The sequence below is a fragment of the Mytilus galloprovincialis genome, chromosome 13 (assembly GCF_965363235.1).
Source record: "Mytilus galloprovincialis chromosome 13, xbMytGall1.hap1.1, whole genome shotgun sequence".
Lineage (NCBI taxonomy): Eukaryota > Metazoa > Mollusca > Bivalvia > Mytilida > Mytilidae > Mytilus > Mytilus galloprovincialis.
Window position 1 is genome coordinate 39,218,142 of NC_134850.1, and position 20,034 is coordinate 39,238,175.

The 20,034-nt window shown below is 31.1% G+C and overlaps 1 protein-coding gene across 1 annotated transcript in view; it reads right to left on the minus strand.

The window, feature by feature from the left end:
* Positions 1-99: 99 nt before the first annotated feature.
* LOC143057517 (uncharacterized) overlaps positions 100-20,034 on the minus strand; it is a 131,668-nt gene continuing 111,733 nt past the window's right edge. The window contains exons 57-63 of the mRNA XM_076230828.1: positions 19,342-19,533; positions 12,309-12,519; positions 10,076-10,376; positions 9,359-9,401; positions 5,987-6,040; positions 2,161-2,205; positions 100-1,641 (exon numbers count right to left, since the gene is read on the minus strand). Coding sequence (XP_076086943.1) covers positions 1,246-1,641; positions 2,161-2,205; positions 5,987-6,040; positions 9,359-9,401; positions 10,076-10,376; positions 12,309-12,519; positions 19,342-19,533 — 1,242 coding nt within the window. The 3' untranslated portion in view covers positions 100-1,245. The remainder of the gene's footprint in view (positions 1,642-2,160; positions 2,206-5,986; positions 6,041-9,358; positions 9,402-10,075; positions 10,377-12,308; positions 12,520-19,341; positions 19,534-20,034) is intronic.

Consider the following 20,034-nt stretch of genomic DNA (forward strand, 5'->3'; position numbering starts at 1 on the left):
TTTTACAACCCTATGAAGTTACAAAAAAAAGCATTCAATACTTATAATTACATTTTTTAGCTATGATCATGAAAACACGAACTTCAAACATATGGTAATGAGTTTTATTTTATAAATTTGATTTTAATAAATGATGACAATTACATTTATTTTGTTTAATATGAGAATAGATATTAATTATGAAATAATAGTGAAAATTGAAAAATAAGTGTGTACATTTGTTATTGTGAGTTTAAATTATTGTGATTATAACCTTGATCATTATTACATTTTGTTAAAATTTTCATGATTTTCAAGCATTTGTGCCAATGACAATATAGATTGGCAACACAACTTTGTGCTAGTTAAGATTTTAACCTAATGTAGCAAAACACAATGTTACTTAAAAATAATAAAAAATATGTTCATAATATATTAAGGTTTATGACCCCTTCTATACCATTAGGATTACACAAAATTTTCAAACTGCAATACATGTACTATCAAAACAGCAAAAATGATTAATAATAGAGATGGGCAATTTTGAAAATATACCTTAAGGCTAAGGGAAACTTCCTGCAAAGCATTATTATTTTTTGTTTCATTGCATTTTATAGAAAAAGGGGATTTTTGGCAAATAAACCAAGATTTTTGTAGAAAATCCACAGACTTTAAAAAAGAGATTTTTGTTATATAATGTCAAACATAGATTATTTGCTTGTTGTTCTATGATGTGCTAGCCTATATTGTTAACAAAAAGTCAGAAACAACCTTCCCCATTTCCATTCTCAATTTTATTTAAATCCAAATATTCTCGTGATGAGTCACTAAAGTCGAATGCACCCGAGAAGGTGTATTGAATTGGTCCATATTTATATTTATTTTAACCAATATATAAATTTATAAACTTGTTTTAAGGAAATCATTGCTAGCACTGCATGCAATAATCCTCTATCTACCAAGCGCAGAATGGCAAAATACGAGATTACAAAGAGAAAGGCTGTGGATTTTCTATAACATTTCCATATGTTTAGCATTGAATGAACACAAGGGAACATAATCCTTAATAAAAAGTTTTTCTGTCTAGTATAAAATAAAACAAACTCATAACATTGTCAAGTATCATTGTGTTTTTTCTTGTTGTATTGGCCAATATCATATCTAAATGACATGGCCAGTGCAGAAGTTAATTTTTTTCCCATTCAAATTTTTAATTTTCTGTTTTGCAAATGTTCTTATTGGTCGTAAATGAACTGGATTGTATTTTTATACACTTTCAGTTGCTACATTTGGTTCACTATCAGTGCTTATGTGATCTTGTATCGTTGACATTTCAGTTTGTTCCGCTACGATTTCAGCTTTATCTTCATGTTGGACAAAAGTTTCATTGTTCACTCCCATATCACTTTCAGGTTGGACAAAAGTTTCATTTTTCACTCCCATATCACTTTCAGGTTGGACAAAAGATTCGTTATTCACTCCCATGTCACTTTCAGGTTGGACAAAAAATTCGTTATTCACTCCCACATCACTTTCAGGTTGATCAAAAGATTGGTTATTCACTCCCACATCACTTTCAGGTTGGACAAAAGATTCGTTATTCACTCCCATATCACTTTCAAGTTGGACAAAAGATTCGTTATTCACTCCCATATCACTATCCTGTTTTAAAAGAAATGTATATTCATAATATTACGGCCAATTGTGATTGTAGACTGACTAATATATTAAAACGAAATTAGTTCAGGAACTCGTTTTCTACTCTAATTAGTTCTTTCCACTTTTCTGTGAAACACCTATTGATTTTTTTTTATTATTATGTCATTCCACTTTTCCGTTGAAAGAATTTTAGATATTGTTCTCATTATTTTTTTTCTTGCGCAGTTCTTCTACAAGATGTCCCTTTGATATTTGGTATATGATATCGAACAGTTTATGTGCTTTTTAAACTGATCCTTTTTAACCAAACACTTTTCATTGTAAGAGTTATCTCCCCCAAAACTATTTTTCTTGTGTTGACTACTCTTTTGATACCGTATAAGATAACAACAAATTTATTTTACCAAATTGCTCGCTATATCTTCTGGATATTGAGTTTGGTTTTCATCGAAGTGTTCCTGAGTCTCCATATGAGAGTTATTTCCCCTAATGCATTTGATATAAGTGATATGTATTACTTACTGGTAAATCAAAAGTGATGGGGTCTTTAAATTTAAGGTCCTTGGTCTAAAAAAAAGCAAATTAGGTCAAGGCCAAAGGTCATATTTTAAATTTTGATTTTGGCTTATTTTAACTTCTTTATAAAAACCATATAAGATATTGACAACATAATTTTACTAAATTGTTAGATGGGACATGTCGTATCACAGACAGTTTGTTTGAAATGGTACGCTTACATTAAATTCGAGTTTTCTCCCCTCTCATATTTATAATTAAGTGTATGGTGATATAACTCATTAGCCATATATAATAGAGGGGGGATAGGACCTTTATCGGGACTCCGGGATCAGGTGTTTTTAAGTTCGGGATTTCGGGATTTACCCTTTCGGGAACCGGGAATCCCTTTTTTCGGATTTCGGGATGTCGGGATTTACTTTATTTAAATTCGGGACCTCGGGATTTCGTTTTTTAAGCCCGGGATTTCGGGATCAGGACCCCTCCTATCCCCCCTCATAATAAAGACCTAGGGTCTTTTGATTTGAGGTCCTTGGTCTTTGACCTTCAAATTGAGCTCACGGTCATAGGTTAATTTTACATTCTAGATTTTATAACCTTTGCTTTTACCTCATATGTATACATGATAAAGCCATGGGACTTATTGCACTAGGTTACAAGCACTTTGATCTTGGAAATTTCAAGCTGAAGTGACCTTTAGTAAACCGGAGGTAGCTATTTTATGTGCGTATTTAATATAAAAGTATAAAGAACCATGTACTTTTGGAATCAGTGTCAAGTAAACATTCTTGTAATACCGGAACTATAAAATTATCTCCCTTATTTTAATTTTTTTTGTACAGAAATCATAAATTTTGGGAATCAGCGAATATCATTTGACACTGGAAATAACATTTTAATATCAAAATATATCATTACTACAACTGTTCTCTGAACAATTGGTCTTTAATAAAAAAAATTTACTTCTTCCACCGACGTTTGGTGGATTCATGAGATGTTGCTTTGATTTTTTGCATATGATATCGAACATTTACCACTTTAAAACTTACCCTGTTTAACCTATAACTTTGAATTGTAAGAGTTAACTCCCCTAACACTGTTTTTCTTGTGTGCACATCTCTTTTCCAACCGTAAAAGATAACCACAAAATTATTTTACTAATTTTGCTGGTTATATTCTCAGGATCTAATGAATAATTTTCACTGAAGTGGTCCCAAGCCTCTGTATGAGAGTTATTTCCCTTTTGTATTAAAAATAAGTGAAATGTAATTGTAACTGGTAAACCATAAGTGATAGAGACCTAGCTATATAGGGTCTATTGATTTGAGGTCTTTGGTCAAATCATAAGAAAATTAGGTCAAGGTCAAATGTTAACGTCATTTTCTCAATTTTGATTTTGGTTTAGTAGGTCTTTCCACCGAAAAGTGGAAAGACCTATTGATTTTCTTCTTCTTCTAATTATTTTTTTCTTCTTCTTCCAGCACTTTTATTTCTTGGGTTTAAAGTTTTTTTTGCAAGATGTATTTAGATGTTTGGTATATGAAATCGTATAGTCTTGTGTAAACTGGAAGTGTCTATTTTTGTACTTATTTCATGTAAAAGTATATAGAACAATAAAATTTTGAAAGCAATGTTAAACTAACTATCAAATAATACCGGAAGTCACATTTTTCAGACCGAAAGTAACAAATTACCTCCCTTATTTCAAACTAAATGGTATAGAAACTATATAATTTTGGAATCAGCAAACAATGACCTATAATTTGACAACTGGAACTAACATTTTAAACCAAATTCTAATAATTTCATATCAAAATATATCACAAGGGATGGAGACTTTCAATTGGGCTCTGAACAATTGGTTTTAAATTATTACTCTTATTTGAATTTTCTTTTGCCAAATTTTTTTCCTGCTATAAATTATTGTTTTGCAAAATGTGGCTTAGATATTTCTTATATTGTATCGTACAGTGTATGCACTTTTAATCTTGACCCTGCTTATCTTAACAAGTATCTTTGTAAGAGTTATTGTCACTATTTATCTTGTGTGTTCATCTCCTTTGTAACAAAAAAGATATTGACAAAACTCTTTTTCTGAATTGTTCTTTTGGAGAAAATATACCTGTACACTGACGAATGTCGATATAATGAGCTGTCGAAATATTGATATGTTGGAATAATGGGCTGTTGGAATAATTGGATGTTGGAGAAATGGGCTGTTGGAATAATTGGATGTTGGAGTAATGGGCTGTTGGAATAATGTGATGACGGAACAATAGTTGTCGGACTAACAGGATGTCACCAATAATGACTTACTATAATATGAGTCACTGGTTTAAAAGGTATAACTTTGACATGCAACCTTCTAGCCTAAATAAATTTAATAAATGTATAGATTCCATTCTTTGTCTAGAACAAATAGGTGCATAGGAGCTGTGTTGGCAAGGGATGTCATGAGAATTATCTAAACAGTGGCTGATCAGAGGACTAAAATTTTACAGCAAATCATGCTGTTTTGATCAGTAAAATTTTGACTGCAAACACTTCTTGTTATGATCAATATTTCAATCTCAACACTTTCATGCATTTTCATTTTAAATAAGTGTTTTGCAAATGTGTTCCGTGTTAAAGAACAGGTTACCTTTAAGTCATTTCATTTTATAAATCATTCTACCATTAAATTTATCTTAGTGTAGTAAGTAACAATTGAATTCAGATGAGCCTTATGAAAACATCATACAAACTAACTAACATTTTAATATAATACTGCATATACAAAAAAACAAAATCAGGAAAACAGTAAGAGTGGGGTGCTGATTTTCGCCTTATCTTTCCATGTTTTCTTCAGTTTATGTTCAGGTCTTTATGTTTTTGAAGTATACTGATATTTCTTTATGAAGATAACATCAAATGCAAAATATTCTTAGCTTGAAAACGTGTTTGTTTTGAGTAAAATCATCTGAAAAGTTGGATTAAAGGGTGTTTGAAGTTTCCTAATTTTTTGCCAACGGGGGACACATATTCCCTCGTTTTTACATATCTATTTAAAACCAAATAACTGCAGCTTAAAATAATATTTATCAAATAAATTTCTTTATAGACGAATAGCAGACATTTGAAAGGTGTAAAAAACTGATATTTAGGGCAATCAGTCAAAGAATTACTAAGGAATGCTTCTTTGAAATCGTTTTTGTCATTCAGGAAATTGGCTGAAAATCTTTGTCCATTTTTCGGTCATTTGCCGTAAGTGCCGAAATTTAGTCTCATTTTCAAAAATAATCATATTTGTTATAAAAATATAATTTAACGACATATTTCTTCCATTCCAACCATCCTTTGAAGTTTTTACACCTCAAAATCATAAAACGGCGAAATTGTGTCCACGGCGAATATGAGCGCCCCACTCTACAAATAATTTAATAATAATATATTCAATAAATGTTTTACACAAACAAGTTATATCAATTTATAATTTCCAAATGTTAAAAACCCAAATTGAATTTACCAGATTATGAATATAGTTAAGAATTGCACTGGGGAATAAGAAATACATAAAAAATAAATTACTCACAGATTCTCCTTCAGATACATGAAGAGCTTGACCAAACTTGTTGGCATGTAGAATTAGTGAGTGGAGTATCCACCTGGCCTCCCCAACATCGTCATCACTTCTCCCAGACTGCTGGCAAATTTCATCCAAGTCCTCCCCTGTAAGCTCTTTCACATGCTGTGCAATCTCCTCCATATTCAATTTTTCAGTCTTCAAATTTTTTTTCATTTTAGCTAATACTTGTAATGATTCCGGCTGTCCTGATTTTATACGTTCTATTACCTGAACTAGTTCTATTCCTTTTAAACTATGACCCTTTTTCAGGACTGGTGCCATCTAAAATAAACAACCAAAAGCATTTATCAATAGTAATTCATTTTCATATATAGACTATCATGAATATTTTCACTTAGCTTATTCTTACTACTTCATTTTTTTTTATATATAATAACAGTTCCTCAAAGGAGTACTAGCTACAAGAGTTTTTTGGTTCAATTATTAATGAATATGAAATAGTGAAATAATAACTCACCTTTTAGCACCCAGTATGATTCAATTTTGTCAAAATAAGCTAAGAAACATCTCTAATGGTGATTATTCACTTGCAAGTGAATAATTCGACCTCATTGAATCTCTTTTTTTTATATACTTCAAGTAAACCCCTCAGCTAGATGTGGATTATGCATGATTGATGTGTGTTAGGTTATTTAAAGAAATGAATTTCAACATTGAAATTGAAACAAAGATCAATCATTAGATCGACTGTTTCTATCCACAAAAAATCATTCTTATACAGGTAAAATTGAAAATGAACTCATTATTCTAAACTTAAACTTGAAATCAAACAGACATAGAAAAATCCATTTGCACTAGGTCCATATATCTATTTATCTTTATGTTATGTGACCTTAAATTGTCTTGGAGGTCATCTCCATAGTTAATTAGATGACGTCTAGACTAATATACAAACTAAACAAATCTATCTTCATGAATCTATCTACATATTATCTACCCCATGCCCCGTTAATAATTTATTTACTTTTTATAATTTGGATAAATGTTTGACATTATTATGAATCTAATGAGAATTTGAGTCAAATCGATGAACATGAATTTGAAAGCTTGAGCCCTTTTGAATTGATTGAAATTTACAAACAACAATGCATTTTAATTAAATAATTATAAAGTGTATTTTCATCAGATATTAGAAACAATTAGATATATATATATATATTTAGAATGGTGCAAGCGTCTTAACTGATGTTTAGTTTGACTTTTTTATTGTATAAATTTTAAGATTGTTCTGGTTTAATCTAAGTAGACTGATATATGATTCATTTAATATCACAATCATACTGATGAAGGATATCTGTTATCTGAAATATTTATAAATAATTACATTTATAGTTTCCTTTTTTTGTTATTGGTGTTGTTGTGTACACTTTTTAGGCGTTTATATAATTTATTTATTGTGTACATGTATCATTACTCGTAACGATCCAGCGCCCTCATGGGAAAAATTGTTGACTGTTATTTAGACGTGCTAAATTGTATATACAAGTCTAATTTGAAAAAAACCCAGTTTAAACCTATGATTGTGTTGGATAAAAACCGCAATATTTATATGTGTACAAATTTCAATGTAGAGGGGTCTAAATACAGTACAAACAACATTTTCAAAAAGACCAAAAGAGTGAAAAAATATATTTTAACAAAACACATTTAACTACCAGGTCAAACAACTTAAACCCTGCTGACTGCCATTGATGTTTGTGAAATATATATATGCATGTATCCAAATTGCTGTCTCATTCTGTTAACAGTACCTAATATTGATTAATCAGACAATCACTAAAGGAATCGAACAGACCCCTACAGACAGAAAAAAAAGCACACAGCTAATAAAAACAAGAATGTGTCCATAGTATATACTAGAACACACCCGTGATATCACGGGTCCGTGACTGAATTAAAGTATATAACTAAGCGCAAGCCTTATTTTAGTATTAGTATTGTCATCTGATAAAGTCATGTCGATTATAAGATACACAGTTTGTCTCTGCTTTCAAGTCTTTCTGTTTGAACCCGTTGGACTGGAACTTATCAGTTATTGGTAATATTAATTATTTGGAAAACAAAAGGTCCTGGAATGGAGTATTTTTTAATCAACAGCATTGTCCTATATAAGTTATAAATAAAGTTGAATTCTTTGCTTTGCTGTTTTACGTCATGCCCACTAACAAATTGAAAACTGTACCTATAGGCCTTATTTTTAGTCCAGATTTTTAGTATTCGTATTGTTATCTTAGAAAGTCTTACTGATTAAAATACTACAATAGGTAACAATTTGACAATTTAGTAGTGTCAACCCTGTGGTTATGACCCGTGTTTATAGCATATTAGTCCTGAATACAACGTTTGGTGGTGCGCCTGTCAGATGCGGAACGTACAGATAAGGTAATAGGTAACAGGTGAATATATTATTGGTATCGGTAGCGGACTCGACCCGGAACTTCTTAATTATTGGCAATATTAATTACGTGGAAAACAAAAGAGCCTGGAGTGGTGTAATTTTTAATCTACACCTTTGTACTATATTAGTTATATATAAAGTTGAATTCTGTGATTCGTCGTTTTTACGTGATGACGGCTGACAAATTGGACCTCGTAATTTTAGTATTATAGATATGCCCCATTTTCTGTTAAGTGGACTGTGAAACTCTAATTTGGCATAAAAAATAGAAATCTCATATCATAGGGAACATGTGTTTCAAATTAATTGGACTACAACTTCATAAAAAAAATTGACCAAAAACTTTATCCTGAAGCGGGAAAAACAGACAATGGACTCATAGACTGAAAAATATAATGCCCTTAAATTGGGCATAAAAATGTGATGACAATCAACATAATCAACAGTATAACCAAAATATTTCCATAAAATAAATAATTATTTCTTTTTAAAAATGTAACCAAGCATTAGAATGCTAAATTCTCCAATCTGATCTAATTCATTAAATAATACTTAAGATGACTCATTGCAGCATTTAATCTATTCTTATTATAACATCATTAAATACCAACAATATTACCTTGCTTAAACATATACTATACTATGCTTCCCAAGTGCCAGCCCGAGGATTATTGACACAAGAACAGAAAGAAAATCAGAGAATTTTGAAATAATGGTTTGAAAATCACAAAGTTTAACAAACAATCATACTGCATAACTCCTAAAATAAACCTTTCTAAGAATGCATATTATGGTGTCTTTGACTAAATCAATTGGAGGTACACAGGCTGATATTTTAAAAAGCCTAGGAATTCAAAATTTTAAAATTGAATTTGAACTCTTGTATGGATAATATGTGTCATTTTGTAAGTTGTGTATTATTGTGTTGCTAAGTAACAATTTGAGAAGCAAAGCCCGTATCCCTTCAAGTTTGTTTTCTATTGTTGTACTGTTACAACACTTTCCTATGTAAGGGGTTGGGTTTAAAAGCTACAAACATATTTGATGACACATTTTTATGTGCCTGGCCAAAGCAAAGAACCTGTTATCCATTTGTTGTTGTTTGCCATGTTCCTTGTGTCCCTCTGTAATTACAGGTAAATAACTTTTTTTTTTAAACAGATAATAGCTATATATTTTACCTGTTCTGTAGGGGGGTCTAACCAGTAATCCTTCATTTGAAATCTAACATAAAAAAGAAATGTAAATGTATATATCAAAATAAATTTTAAATTAAGAACAGTGTATGCAGTGTAACCTAGCGTAACATATATAAACATCTTTAAAACAAGATGCTGTCAGAATGACAGCAAAACCGGATTTTCCTGCAGAAGTCAAACCCTAAACAGTTGAGCCAGTAAGGACACAACATTTAAGCTTACATTTATATAATAACTCCAATTCATAAAATAACAACAACCAGTAATTACTAAATTCTCTAACATTAGATATGTTGAATCACTAAAACATTGTTAGCATCTGCAATTATCAAAGAACCCCAAGAATTCTATTGTTGATGAAATAAAACAAAATTTGGAACATTTTGGACCTCATTCAATGTGATTTTATTTAATTAAAAATGAAAATAAATACAGGTTTGGATTTAGCATTTCAAAGAACCCTATATATTTTCAATTTATGTTGGTCTCAAAATCAGAAATCTAAATATATGTTTTATTAATAGGCAATATAATAACGCACTTTTTGCAGTGGTAAAATATATATTACTAAAATTGGCCAATCAGAAAAGAAAATATCTCCATCAAACAAAGAATTATGCTTCAAATCAAACATCAAATATTTACAGCACAAAAATGAGAAATGCTATTAAAATAATTTAACAGAATGTATAGAATCACCTTTTCTTTACACAAACTACCACAATGATCATCGTTACTATCAAAAGAAAACTCAGAATTATCACTGGGATGATCCAAACTTGAAAATCACAATTAGGCTCATCCGGTGGACATCTACAGTCATACATGTTAATACCATCAATACATTGATATGGTTCCAGACATGGTGAACTTAAGCATTCATCAATATTTTCTTCACAGTATACACCTGAATATCCAGGTAAACAGACACAGTCATAATACAGGTCAAAACTTTCTGCTCTGTAGGTACTGGTGCAGGGGTAGTTACTACCGTTCTTTGCTGTAAAAACAAGTAGAACTGTGAGCTACTAATCACTAATGAAGCAATTTACTGCTTAAAGATTTTGTTAAACAGGAAGTTGAAGAGCTATGGAAGAAATGAATCACACAGTAAAGCATGTTTTCATGAAGCATGAAAATAAATTCAGGAAACTCTTATCTATAGTTTATTAAAACAATGCCGTAAAAATTTCTTACTTATAGGACAATATTGTTTAGAATGTATGAGTTTACAGTATACAGGAATTTAATGAGTGATAAATCTAAAAACATATCATACAGCAAAGCATGAACACATAAATTAAGCCTGATAACAAATTTCAGGAAGCTATTTTTTGTACTTCCTATAAAAATGAGACAAAAATTGCATATTCCTGGCCAGTATGTGTTAAAATTATAAATAATCGTTGGTCATTTCAACGAGATTGATCTTCTCGCAAGAGCCTATACGCAGAAAGTGAGAAAAACAATTGAGATGAAATGACCAATGATAATCTGTTTATTGCCATTTTACCTATGACGATGTTGTTTATTTCATTAACAACAGCATGTGCACCCTTAGTTTTAAACTATAATTTTTCATATCACTCTACTGTGCTGAGAAAGGAAATTATCTGTCAGTAAGATCAAATGAAAATTCTGTAAAAAAGCGATAATATACAATTGTTCAATGAACAGGAGGTATTAAGGATTGATCAATATCTGAAACAGAATCACATGGTAATTGATGCATCAGTTCAAATAATCCTGATAAAAAAGTTCTTAAAGATATGATTTCTAGTTATATTGACAGATATTTTGTAAATGGTCATGAATTTAAATATGCTACAATATTTTAGTATTTTAGTTCTGTAAACAGGAAGATAATAAATTATCCATGCATCTGAAACAACATAATACAGTAAAGCCAATTCAGGAAGCTCTGATCTGTTGTCATGTTTGATTAAACTTCATTGGTCACTGATGGTGAGACGGACAGACAAAGGTATTTAAAACAGTATACCCCCTTCTTTCAATTAAAAAATAATTTGCAAGGGGTTCCACAGAACCCTGTGTTTTGCCTATGATTGCTGCTGTCTGTGTTAAAGAGGGAAATTGCCTTTAAAGGAGAGTCCATTTATCAGTAAAATACAGAATTAAGAAAAAAATCTAACTTTTCTTTAGATGACCTTAGATGCTACTTTTTGGTCTTGTAGAAAAGTTTCTGTCCAAGTAGTCTAGTCAATTTAGTGAACAACCTGCAACTTATTGCAAAGTTTCATTACAATCAATGAAAGCATACAAATTTATTGTATAAAAAAATTAAATGTTTTATGGTCCCTTTTGGTCAGATAGCTCTTCATGAGTTAAGTCACATACATCCTCTAAAGGTAACCCCAAAAAGTGCTTCAAACACACAAAATTAATCAAGTGTTATTTTCATTTACTGATAGTGTTTTCAGACCCAATCATATTGGAGTTCTGAGGTAGACTGTTTAAACATTAGAGATTGAAAAGGTTGTATCATTTGTGAGATTTTTATAGGATCTTACTACCGATAGTTGTTTTCACAGGTCTAATTTGTGAATTGAAAGATTTGAACCACTTTTCTTACTAAAAATCTCTGTTCTGATAAAATTTATCCTAAATGGATAAGTTGGTCCTAACTATATCTTACTTTCTGATGTTCATCATGTGAATGTGACTGCCATGTGTAAAATAAGATTTGATTTGCTGAATCAGGCATTCATGAAACTTCTGTATTTCAATTTGTTTTATGAAATCAAACAGAAGAACTGGCCAGATATTTTACCTAACTGCAGTAAGATAGCAACATGTAGTGAAGTCACCACTATAAGTTGTGGAAGTTCAGAAGAAAGCATAATTCCAATTACATGTATTATCAAATAGTTAAATTTGAAATACCTAAAATTGAGCTATTTATTCAACTTACGTCGGCAAGATCCATCATTGTGACAAGGGAGTTTCATTACGACAAACTGTATCGTCACAACAGCTGATGAAGCATTCAGAGAATCTGAGACATACAATTTTACCAAGTCATATCCAGATACATTCATAGCCGGTGTGTAGGTCAATGTGGTATATATCCATGACATGCTTTCTTTTTCATGTGGTAATATAACACACGGTTCAGTAGTTACCTGGATGTAGAAAATTGAAATTATCATTAGACTAGAAATGACTAATAAAAATATGTTTTTGTTTCTAACTCTTACTAGTTTGAATAATTTCAAGAACCTACCTTATTGGTTTCTTGTTGAGTTTGTTCTCATACTGTAATGCATATTTGCTACTGGACATCAAGCAAAGTAAGAACCATTTATAGTGAGAATACACAAATACTGCAACTATCTGTGGACTCCCTCATTTTATATTTCAAAAAATATGTAAGGGTTCCGCGGAACACAGTGTCTCGCCTACTTTTGCTGTTAATTGCACATTCAACAAAAATGAGGAAAAAATCAATAAAACTATTCCTCTTGATACTATCTCTTGATTGTCAGAAGCTTCGGTCCAAGTTTGGTAAAAATCCAGGATAGTTTATGAATCTTATAATGTTTCAATTTTTGTTCAATTTTTGCTAATAATATCATTATTGTTTGACGTAAATTTTATATAGAGGTTCTGCAAAAGGAAATCACGAATTCACCAACATTCCAACTGACTTCATTTTCAGAAAACGACATCTGTAACAAACATAAACTTTTAGCTACTTCTTTACAAGCAGAACCAAACACAATGAAAGTCCCAACTATGTACTGGCTTCCGAAGCTGCACAAAAAACCTTACAAATATAGATTTATTTCATCTTCCAGCCATTGTTCAACTACTAAATTGTCTGTTTTACTTACTAGTACACTTGGTACAATAAAAAACCTGATAATAAATTGTTCAAATAAGGCCTTTGAAAATAGTGGAATTAATTACTTTTGGAGTGTCAAAAACTCGTTGGAAGTACTTGATAAATTGCATGCATATATTGGTGATTTTGAATCTGTTCAAAGTTTTGATTTTTCTACCCTATATACCACTTTGCCTCATATTCTTATTAAGAAAAAATTCACATCCCTAATTAACTGGGCATTTAAAAAGTCGGAATGCGAGTACATATGTTCAAACTCTTTTAGATCATTTTTTAGTAGCAATAAACAAAAGAACTATGTCAATTGGACATGCTTTGATACTATTTATGCACTTGAATTTTTACTTGATAACATTTTTGTTCGCTTTGGAGATTCCGTATATCGTCAAGTTATTGGAATTCCAATGGGGACTAACTGTGCACCACTTATTGCGGACCTGTTTTTGTATTGTTATGAGTTACAATTTATGACTAAAATTAGCAAAGACCCATCAAAACAACATTTGATACAAAAATTTAACAATACTTTTAGATATTTGGATGATATATTGGCTCTAAATAATGACGACTTCAGTATGTATACTAAAGAAATTTATCCTGTAGAACTTACTTTAAATAAAGCTAATGATAACAATGACCACTGCCCTTTCCTCGATCTTGATATCTATATCATAAACGGGAAGCTTAATACAAAAATTTATGATAAAAGAGATGATTTTTCATTTCCTATTGTTAATTATCCATTTTTAGATGGTGACGTTCCCTTGTCACCATCTTATGGTGTTTATATATCTCAACTTGTACGATTCGCTCGTGTATGTAACAATGTATTAGATTTTAGCGAGAGAAATTTATGTATTACTGAAAAATTATTACACCAGGGTTTTCGATATCACAAACTGGTCAAAACATTTACTAAATTTTATCACCGGTATAAGGAAATAATTCGTAAATATAACTCAACATGCAGACATCTTATACGTTCAGGTATTTCACATCCAAAATTTTATGGAAATATTCTTTATAAAGCACAAAAATGTCAGTATTCTCCTCAGAAACTAACAAAACCTTTAAATAGACTTATTAAAAGGGGATATAGTTACGATATTGTTGTCAGGTCATTAAAGATTGCATATTTTGGCTTTAACATTGATTCACTGATAGGGTCTTTGCATCGGAACTAAACACATTTATTTCTAAAAAAAACAGTTGTTGGCATGACACGGGTTATGTTCTTCTCATATATTTTATGATAGTATGATACTAAACCCCTAACGGGAGGGATTGTACCTGATATTCATATGATGAAGACATAATCTTTCAATCAGTTTAATTGAGGTCTGGAGCTGGCATGTCAGTTAACTGCTAGTAGTCTGTTGTTATTTATGTATTATTGTCATTTTATTTATTTTCTTTTGTTACATCTTTTGACATCAGACTCGGACTTCTCTTGAACTGAATTTTAATGTGCGTATTGTTATTGTTTTACTTTTCTGCATTGGCTGGAGGTATAGGGGGAGGGTTGAGATCTCATAAACATGTTTAACCCCGCCGCAATTTTGCGCCTGTCCCAAGTCAGGAGCCTCTGGCCTTTGTTAGTCTTGTATGATTTTAAATTTTAGTTTCTTGTGTATAATTCGGAGTTTAGTATGACGTCCATTATCACTGTACTATTATGCATATTTTAGGGGCCAGCTGAAGGACACCTACGGGTGCGGGAATTCTCGCTACATTGAAGACCCATTGGTTGCCTTCGGCTGTTGTTTGCTCTATGGTCGGGTGGTTGTCGCTTTGACATATTCACCATTTCCTTTCTCAATTTTATTCAAAAACTTTTACTGCAGACTGTATGTAATGTTAACTTGAAGAAAAACTAAGTCCATTTATAAGTAAAACACGGACAAAATTGATTTTTTTTAATACAAAATTTACTTCTGGATACTATCTTATGATCAGAAACAAGCTTATATCCAGTTTAAGAAAGTTATTAAAATTTTAAAAACTTTAACCACAGAGTGAATGTAATGTTTTCTGGCAGAAAAACTAATTCTATTTATAAGTAAAATATGGAAAAAAAGGAGTTTTATTTTTACAAAATTTATATCTGGATACTATCTTATGATCCTAACCAACCTTCTGTCCAAGTTTGGTACAAGTCCAGGATAGTTAAAACCAGGTGCTCCGCAGGGCGCAACTTTATACGACCGCAGAGGTCGAACCCTGAACAGTTGGGGCAAGTATGGACAAAACATTCAAGCGTGATACAGCTCTGAATTTGGATTGTGATCAAATTTTTGACATAACATGTTTTTTTTTACACAAAACAAATGTCAAGATTTTACAAATCAATTAAAGATTTCTTCATCAAACTTTTTAAATCTAAAATTAAATAGTTGACACAGCATAGGTTTCTGACACAGAATGAATGTGGTCTAATGAACTTAAAATATTTTTTTTGCCTTTGAGCAATTCACTATGCTGTTGAATATCAATCCTCTCAAAAAAATGTTTGAAGAAATTTTCTTTTTATTTATGAAATCTGAAATGAGAAAAATTTAAACCCCCCCCCCCTTTTTTTTCACATCCCCGTTTCCCTTTTTCCAAAACTGATATCAATTCAAATTTCTAATGGAGTTTGCAACAATAACTACTCTTTTAAATACATCATAAAATATTAAAATGTAAAATAAAGTGCTTGTTATCACTGAATGGTAAAGATTGGTTGGTAGTAAAAGTGAATATACATTGTTTATTGTATAAAACAATAAAAAAAACTTCATCAGCAACATTTTATATTGGCAAATTTCCAATGAAGTTATTTACATAAAGTTATTGGCAAATAAAAATAGAAAATGACATCATAGTCATGTCTGGCAAATGTCCAACATACATTATCAAAAAACATTTTAGATAAGATAAGGAAAAAAAGCTTCATCAGCAACATTTTATATTGGCAAATTTCCAATGAAGTTATTTACATAAAGTTATTGGCAAATAAAAATAGAAAATGACATCATAGTCATGTCTGGCAAATTTCCAACATATATTATCAACTTCTATTCTATACAAAGAAAGATAACTCCAATTGAAAATTAATTGCTATTGCACAATATTGTGCAATTAGATATTTCTTGCTATTGTGCAATACTGTGCAATTGAAAATTTCTTGCTATTGCACAATACTTGATATGGAATCCTGATTTGGACCAACTTGAAAACTGGGCCCATAATCAAAAATCAAAGTACATATTTAGATAAAGCATATCAAATAAGCCCAAGAATTTAATTTTTGTTAAAATCAAACTTAGTTTAATTTTGGACCCTTTGGACCTTAATGTAGACCATTTGAAAACTGGACCAAAAATTAAGAATCTACATACACAGTTAGATTTGGCATATCAAAGAACCCATTTATTCAATTTTTGATGAACAAAGTTTAATTTTGGACCCCCATTTGGACCAACTTGAAAACTAGGCCAATAATTAAAAATCTAAGTACATTTCTAAATTCAGCATATCAAACAACCCCCAGGATTCAATTTTTGTTAAAATCAAACTAAGTTTAATTTTGGACCCTTTGGACCTTAATGTAGACCAATTTGAAAACGGGACCAAAAATTAAGAATCTGCATACACAGTTAGATTCGGCATACCAAAGAACCCCAATTATTCAATTTTTGATGAAATCAAACAAAGTTTAATTTGGACCCTTTGGGCCCTTTATTCCTAAACTGTTGGGACCAAAACTCCCAAAATCAATACCAACCTTCCTTTTATGGTCATAAACCTTGTGTTTAAATTTCATAGATTTCTATTTACTTAAACTAAAGTTATTGTGCGAAAACCAAGAATAATGCTTATTTGGGACCTTTTTTTGCCCCTAATTCCTAAACTGTTGGAACCAAAACTCCCAAAATCAATCCCAACCTTTCTTTTGTGGTCATAAACCTTGTGTCAAAATTTCATAGATTTCTATTAACTTAAACTAAAGTTATAGTGCGAAAACCAAGAAAATGCTTATTTGGGCCCATTTTGGCCCCTTATTCCTAAAATGTTGGGACCAAAACTCCCAAAAACAATCCCAACCTTCCTTTTGTGGTCATAAACCTTATGTTAAAATTTCATAGATTTCTATTCACTTTTACTAAAGTTAGAGTGCGAAAACTAAAAGTATTCGGACGACGACGACGACGCAGACGACGACGCCAACGTGATAGCAATATACGACGAAATTTTTTTCAAATTTTGCGGTCGTATAAATAGTTATTAAAATTTCAAAAACTTTAACCACAGAGTGAATATTTGTGGACACCATTGCCGCCACCGACAGAATGTAGGATCGCTATGTCTTGCTTTTTCACCTAATGTCAAGGCTTGACAAAATATAAAACACATCTAAGGGCATCATTGCCTGAGTGGTCTGAAAAATTAATTTACTGTATCATTAGCCTGTCAATATTGAAGATGTGAGTTTGATTTAGGAATCAATGGACATGTGTAAAAAAGTAATTATGTATATCCCCATTGAAAGTGCCCAGACATACTGTATTTGGGTGAAGTATTTTTTTAACCACAGCCATTGAAAGCACATGATAACATTTAAAAATACCAGGTGTCCATGTGCACATTGTTATGAAATTCATTCTATATGTGTCACCTGTAAATGTAATTTTGAGAGAATGTTTTACAAAGTTTGAAATTAAACTGGCAATAATTTAAAGGAGCAGCAGCAACAATTTAAACAGAATAAATAGGACATGTGTCCATATGGACACAGATGATGCCCAAGCTAGCATATAACATTATAAAGGGACATAACTCAAGAACTGTAAAAATGACGCTTCTTAAATTTGAACTTAAACTGAGTTAAGTGGAAATAAGCATTATATAAACATTTCATTAAATTAAGTTGACACAAACTTAAGTTAGAGAAGGGAAACAAAATGTCATAATAGGTTATAAATGACAAAACTGAAGAACATTAATCAAAGTGCTTGTAAGCATCGATGGGTAAAGATTTTTTTAATCTTATTTTTAAAAATGGACTTATCTTCCTTTGTCCATAATTGTAGTTGATTCAACTACAATAATGGACAAAGAAAGACAACTCCAATTTGAAAAATTAATTTTAACAATTACATCATTGATAATTTTAGAACAGTTATAAGATTCCTATTTTTCCATGGTAAAAGAGCATAACTCTAGAACAGTTAAAGTGACACTTGATCTGTATTTCATTGTAATAAGCATTGTGTACAAGATTAATAACATTTGATTGAGGTAAACTAAAGTTAGAGAACGGAAACAAAAAATTCAGCATTTTTTTCATTTGTAAAGGAGGGCATAACTCAACAACAGTAAATGTGAAGCCACCAAAATTCAAACTTGATCTGTGTTTTGTGGTAATTAGCATTTTGTATAAGTATCATAATATTTGGTTCAGGTGTAATGTGTACCACCATTGATGTCCCCTATGAGTGTTTGTTAAATTTGTACTTTTCAAAAAATTGTGCATAATTTATCTTTGTTTCAAATAAAATAATACTTGGCATGAGTAATAAGCTTATAAAATAGCTGATTTATAATAATTGCTTGCAAGTAAATTATTCAAGCTTATTGGAATGGTATTTCTGAGGCCATCAAATCTACCCTTACCTTGAGATAGGTTAATTTCAATCTAGGCCGTAAGAAGGCCTCAGGAACAGGCATGGGATTTCTGGAGCTGCCAACTGAGCCGAAATATTATTCATGTATAACTGATTCTTAATTATATATGCAAAACTTTAGGAATGAGTGAACTTTTCGCTATAATATTAATTGTTATAATTGGTAAATATATAACTTTTAACATATCATCACGAGATCAAGAAATTAATTTAAGAGAGCTTAACAGTCATTAAAGTAAGAAATGTAGGTCATAGTGACCAAATTCTCATAAATATTGTGTTAAATGCAGTAATTTTTTGTTATACTTGTCATACATGTATGTTATGATTCAGAAAAATGTTCTTTAATACAAAACTTTGCCTATTAGATGTAGAGATGAAGAAAACATTTCTATATCCCAGCCACTTTCATGGAGAAGCTTAAAATTTCTTACATTCAAAGTTGTCTCACAATAATTAATATCTGGAACTGTTGTTTTTTCATCCAAGATAAGAACTGTACCATAACTTGGTTCATATACTTCAATGTGTAGATTGTTTTGTTCCACATCAAATGCTCCTATTTCTGCAGTGAAATCCTGTGTCCATTTCCCCTTGTTAAAAATGTTTCTCTGCTCTAAGTATACCTAAAAATATACATTAACTAGTACACATTTTTATTTAAAGGCCATGCAGCTGAGGCCCACCTTGTTGTTCTGGAATTACTCACTTTATAGAAGACCCATTGGTGGCCTTTGTCTGTTATCTGCTCTTTGGTCAGGTTGTTGTCTCTTTTACATTTGTTCTAATCTTAAATTTTTTCCCCATGGAAATTGACTAGGAAGTGATGATTTTCAAGAAGAGTAAACCTGACTTAATATTAAATATTGTGTCTGTAATATATACTGTACATGCTGTATGAAATAACACTGCTGTGGGCCATAATTTGTTTGCTAAATGGTAGATACTTTGACATACTAGTAATCAACAGATACTGTATTCCCACTAGTTAGTCCTGTCTTTTTCAGAAGTCGTAATGCTGACTGGTTGAGGTCTTTTTTTGTCATTTAGTTGCTGTCTCCTAGACAAATATTGGTTATCTAAAAGATGTTGACTCCTCTTGTTTTTAAATTTTTCCCAAATATTCA